The 5,684-nt window shown below is 45.2% G+C and overlaps 1 protein-coding gene across 1 annotated transcript; it reads left to right on the top strand.

The window, feature by feature from the left end:
* Nucleotides 1–1,897: 1,897 nt before the first annotated feature.
* Nucleotides 1,898–3,326, top strand: LOC119346020 (NAC domain containing protein 52-like). Its single transcript, XM_037615780.1, has 3 exons — nt 1,898–2,314; nt 2,831–3,105; nt 3,189–3,326. The coding sequence occupies exons 1-3, from the start codon at nt 2,062–2,064 to the stop codon at nt 3,324–3,326; spliced, it is 666 nt and encodes a 221-aa protein (XP_037471677.1). The 5' UTR covers nt 1,898–2,061.
* Nucleotides 3,327–5,684: the final 2,358 nt, after the last annotated feature.

Genomic DNA, 5,684 nt, shown 5'->3' with positions numbered 1-5,684 from the left:
AGAAGAGGATAGCTCATGGATGCAGTTCCCCTTCGACGATGTCTTGTACACTAGCGACGATATGTGGATGATTCCTTAATATAGTTCATCTTCGGTGATGTTTGACTCTAGAGGTTGGATTGACAAGGTACAATGAAGAAACAAGAAAGTAAAGGATGACAAGACTCCTACTTCATTATCTATATATAGGTTGATAGTTGAGTCATATGTTGTTGTATTTTTCTTTTATTGTTTAAATAATATTTTCTAGAGTACTTTGTATATGTAAACCTTGAGGTCTCTTCACCTTAAGAATTCTTTTCGAGAGTACTCTGCCTATTAGGTTAATCGGAGTGGAGAGTAACTGTTACTATCTTCATAGTGCAAAGTACTTAGAAGTAGTATAATAGATGATTGCATTTATTAAATTATAGACTCATTTTTCTTTTGGTTGTGTTATGTTACAGTAACATACTCCCTCCTTTTCGGTTAAATCCGAAATCTTATCAACCAAGGCATTTTGTGAGTGGAGGAATATATCACGTACTTTACAAAACTGCCCAAATTAAACTCATGCATTAATTTGGATTAATTGCAGTGCATGCATGCTTAGCCACTAGATGAGTACGAACGTTACATGCATTGGTGTTTTCCTTTTTAATTCTTGAATGCAAAGATTTAATACGTCTTCGAAACTAAAAATGAGATGGAGATGCGCCCTTTAAATTGGCGACCCTTGGGTGTTGCAAGTCGCGACGCCAATCGGCTTTGTTTGCTTTCTGGTTGGTTTTATCTCAACCGACTAATAAGTACAGTAAGATTAGTTAATTTACTACTACTCTATCCCATAATGTAAGATGTGTTTGTAGTTCAATTTGAGCTGCAAAAGCGTCATATATTTTGAGATGGAGGGAGTAATTAGCTTTAGTTCTATGGGTATACTTGAATCAAATTAAGGATGTGATACGCTTTAATTTATTCTTGAATACATGTGTATGATAATTTGTTTTGACCCCATATGCTAAATTATTATATTCAGTGAGAGTTGTTATAGTTTCTACAGACAAGATAAACACTATTGAGCGAGTAATATTTATTATGTAACATGGCTTAATACATACTCCCTCTGTTCCTAAATATAAGTATTTGTAGAGATTTCACTATGAACCACATACGGATGTATATAGATGCATTTTGAGTGTAGATTCACTCATTTTGCTCCGTATGTAGTCCATAGTGAAATCTCTACAGAAACTTACATTTAGGAACGAAGGAAGTATATAGTATGTTCTATTACTAGTTATTGGGTCGCGCTACTTGTCACCCTGGGTGAGGAATAGCCCTTCTATTTTAACATTAATGCACCATATTTTTATGTTTTGTAAATTTTTGCTTACTTCATACATAAAAAGAGAATGTAAGAAAAAATATAATCACCGTAAAAAATATTTTATGTTACGTAATAATACGAATGAAAAAAAAAACATAGTGTAAATATAAAAAAGAATTTTCTTATGCTAAATTCTACATAGTGAATCAATATGAATGTAAATATTTGTATACCAAATGTAATTTATCTATGAAATGATTGTAAGATTATCTTGGATGAAGAATAACTTATCTGCACCCTTGGTGATGAATAGTATTAGTAGTTATTATTATATAAAAAAAAGGCATTAGATCATTAAGTACGTAGTTGTTAGCCAGGAGTGGTTCATGTAATAAGGTGCACGTACGGGTGAGTAAAGTCTGCGTGTAGGCGTGGGGAGCTGGAGCAACCACGGGTGGCCACGTTGAGGGACACGTACGCCGTCGCGCGCGGGGGAGTAACCGACCTGATTCGCGAACACGTAGACATAAAAATCATGGGTGGCGGTGATGGCGACGGATTATGGGTATGGCAAATTCACAACGGGTGCACGCCGGTCTCTCTGCATGCGGAGATCACGATGCACTACGTACAATGCCACGTAGAGGAAGAAGAGATAGCAGCTCTGCTCTCATCCATTCCATACCCGTTGCTACGTTGCGTGCTCACATCTTCACTTGTTTTCCCGAAGGAGAAGGAGGCAGGCAGCCGCCATGCCGTGCGTTACAGTACGGGCGGCCACGGCGGAGATGGACCGCGCCTTCTCTCATCTCCGCCCGGGCTTTAGGTTTCATCCCACGGATCAGGAGCTCGTCCGCTTCTTCCTCCGGCGCAAGATCCTCCTGGGCCACGGCGGCTTCATCCCCGAGGTGGACCTCTACAAGTTCGAGCCCCAGGACGTACCAGGTACAATTCTATTCTCTCCGGTCCGGCGGACACCTGTTTCAAATCACACACATTATTCATGTAAGCCCATCAATACAATCAAGTATATATGAATGTGTATATTAGGTTTGATTTTCTTTCTGAGTACGTCGAGTATATATGAATTCCACCCGCAAAAAAATAAAATAAAAAGAGTATATATGAATTCACTTCTTGATGCTTTTGGCCATTTTGGATGGATGACCAATTCCAAAACATACAAACCTGAGGCCACTTTTTGTGTTCCTTCCTCTGTAATCCATATATAATATATCGTTCCATCTCGCATCAGTTGAATTTAGGCATGTTATACACCCTAGGCCAACTTTTTGTATTCCTTCCTTTGTAATCCATATATGCCGATCCATCTCGCGTCATTTGAATTTAGGCCGGTTCTGTACGTAAGATCGCCGCGGTATTATATGAAAATTGACTTGATTTCCTTTTTTCATTTACTAGCCAGCTAGTACCTATTAAGTTTTGATTTTTCTTTTCAAGTCAAGTAGTGTATGTCAACTGACTTATGTTCCATGTGTTTTCACCTACATGCACGCACAGGCATTTCATTCTCACCGAGCACAGGCGACCCTGGGGCCAAAGTTGAGTGGTACTTGTTCACGCCGAGGGGACGGAAGTACCCAACCGGGCTTCGCATGGAACGGGCGACGCCCAGAGGGTTTTGGAAGTCCACCGGGAAGGACCGCCCCGTCATGCACAACGGCATCGTCGTCGGTATGAAGAAGACGCTTGTGTTCCACAATGGCAAAGCACCTTGCGGCACACGGACCGACTGGGTCATGCACGAGTACCGTCTCCACGGCCACCACATCCAGGTATCTTCATTTTTCTTCTTCTTTTGTTGATATAGTAATTGAGCTCCATGCCTCACATACACCTGCATGATTGATTTGTTCAGGACACATACGCGTTGTGTCGGGTCTTCAACAAGAACATGGCGTCCCCGTCGACGAATGCGTCCGGTGATGCCGACACATATGAGGATCTAACGCAATTCGTGCCCGGTGTCATCGACATAGTTCATCTTGGGCGATGAGATGACTCCTACTCCATTATCTATACATGGGTTGATTGTTGAGTCATATGTTGTTGTATTTTCCTTTTTATGTTTAGATAAAAAATTCTAGAGTCATTTGTATATGTAAACATTGAGGTCTCTTCACTTTAAGAATTCTCTTGAGAGTACTCTGCCTGTTAATAGAAATTGAGATGTGAAGAATACAGAAAGCGTATATATCAAGGTCGTCACCTCTAGTTTAGAATTTAGAATATGCATCCGCTAAAGCATATCCTTCAATTTCTTCACCGTCACCGTCAACACCCTCCTCATCGTCCTCGGACTGCCATCTCCTCCTTGGACGGGGCCGACCAAGCCCACCCACTCTCAAATCTCCCTCTTCCTCTTACTTGGAGCCCCTCCTTAGGCGGGGCCGACCAAGCCCACCCACTCTCAAATCTCCCTCTTCCTCTTACTTGGAGCCTGTCCACTAAATGTATTTATCCTTTTTTTTTAAATTGCAAGTATCATAGATGGGTAAAAGTGCATTTGTTTATTTGTGAAGATTGTTGGGCCTACATATGAGCTCACACCATCAAGTTCCACCTGTTATGTTTATTCAATTTGAATCTGTGTAGCAACAATGTGTCGGGTCAGTCTGTCGGAGGTGCTCATGCGATTAGGGTGTGTCTGCATGTGTTTATAGGGCAGTGTATGTGCGTATGTATAAACGTTTGCATTTATACTGTGTTAAAAACAACATCTACTCTAGCTAGCTAGGAAGCCTTGGTTCCAAAGAAAAGGAACGGAGACGGAGACGGCGGCTACGCGTCCCACCCGTACGTCGTCGTGCACGCGGCTCAAGCAACTTCATCTTCTTCTTCTATAAGACGAGGGAGAGATCGAGCTCCCTTGGAAGCCATGGTTGTACGCGCGCGGCATGCCATGGTGCAGTATGGTGGGCTACAACAAGGCATGTAGTACTAACTACTAAGGGAATAATGGATCCCGGCGGTAGGTACCTGTGCGGAGGAGGAAGCGGAGTCAGCTGGCACCAAGGAGGATTCGACGGCATCGGTCTTCTCTCATCATCGGTCTTGGCATCATCGACCCACACCTCTTCGCCGTCGTGTGTCGACATGGAGTCGGGCACGGAAGATACAACCGGCCGTTCGCCGTGGGCAGCAGTTCCTCGCCTACATGGAGCACTCGGCGACGACAACCCCCGTTCCGTGCCACGCTCAGGAGCGAGGTAGCCCGTCGCCCCGGACTCCCGGCGACGCGTGTGCGTGATGTTGTCCGGGTCTCCTCGTGGTGGAAGCCTGGAACGTCAGGCAACGCCGGCGTACTCACACGCCGTGTTGCTCGCCAGGTTCGGGTGGAGCTTTGCGCATGGAGGACGAGGTCCGCACACGGAGCAGAGCAAGCCTCCTCTCCCGTCGTTGCCATGGCACCAGGACGAGGAGGACCGGAGCGGGCAGTTGCCCACCCTGGCCACTAGGATGACATCGGCATCCTAGGGGGGCGAGCACCGCGCTTAGGCTTCGTGTCTTCATCGTCATAGTCGCCCACCCTCGTGATCGGCATCGACATGGGCTGCATCCATGGGCGTCAACGACATCACCGGCAGTACTGGTTAGCGTCGCCGACGCCAATTCCGTCGACAAGCTGGATCACCTCCTCTGTGTTGAGGGTGTCCAGCTGCCTCCTGTCTCAAGATCGGAGCCGGAGGTCGTCGCTATTTGGATCTCGATTTCTGGAAGCGATGCCGATGCGTTCGATCGGGAGGAAGAAGATGCTATAATAAACGAGTAAATAAAAGAAGCATGTGTAGCTCGCTACTAATAATCAATAGATAGAAGAAGATAATATACTCTATCATGGTGATCGAGTCAAACTCATTAGTTAGACTGAACGTTTGGTCGAGTAAATACAAACTTTTTACATTTTGATAAATAACCGGGAAAATAAACTAAGGGCATCTCCAACACCGACTCTCGAACTGCCGGAATACGTCCGGACCTCGCCATCCAACTCCGGCTTGTATCGGTCTGCCGAGTGGTCTGGACCACTTTTTTTTGGCAAACTGGAATAACAAGTGGGGGGATTTTGCAGGAGTCCGAACAACAGACACATAGGACTCCGCCACCTTCTGCCACCCAAAAGAAAGGCCAAGCCCGTGCTTTTGTAGATGTCCATGCGGTTTCCGCGGCAAAATTCCACTCTCTTCTTCCACCCCACCGCTCTCCATCCAATTCCAGCCCTTCTTTCCCACTCTCTTCTTTCCTCCCGCCGCCGCCGCTGCATGGAACCGGAGGATAGCCTGCCGGAGATGGACGACGTGGTGGAGGTGCTGGAGGATATGAGCCCGGAAGATCAACTCGGTGACGCGGCAAA

Source organism: Triticum dicoccoides, unplaced genomic scaffold, assembly GCF_002162155.2.
Source record: "Triticum dicoccoides isolate Atlit2015 ecotype Zavitan unplaced genomic scaffold, WEW_v2.0 scaffold36916, whole genome shotgun sequence".
Classification (NCBI taxonomy): domain Eukaryota; kingdom Viridiplantae; phylum Streptophyta; class Magnoliopsida; order Poales; family Poaceae; genus Triticum; species Triticum dicoccoides.
The sequence above is the reverse complement of the archived record's forward strand: the minus strand, read 5'-3'. Positions and strand labels throughout refer to the sequence as shown.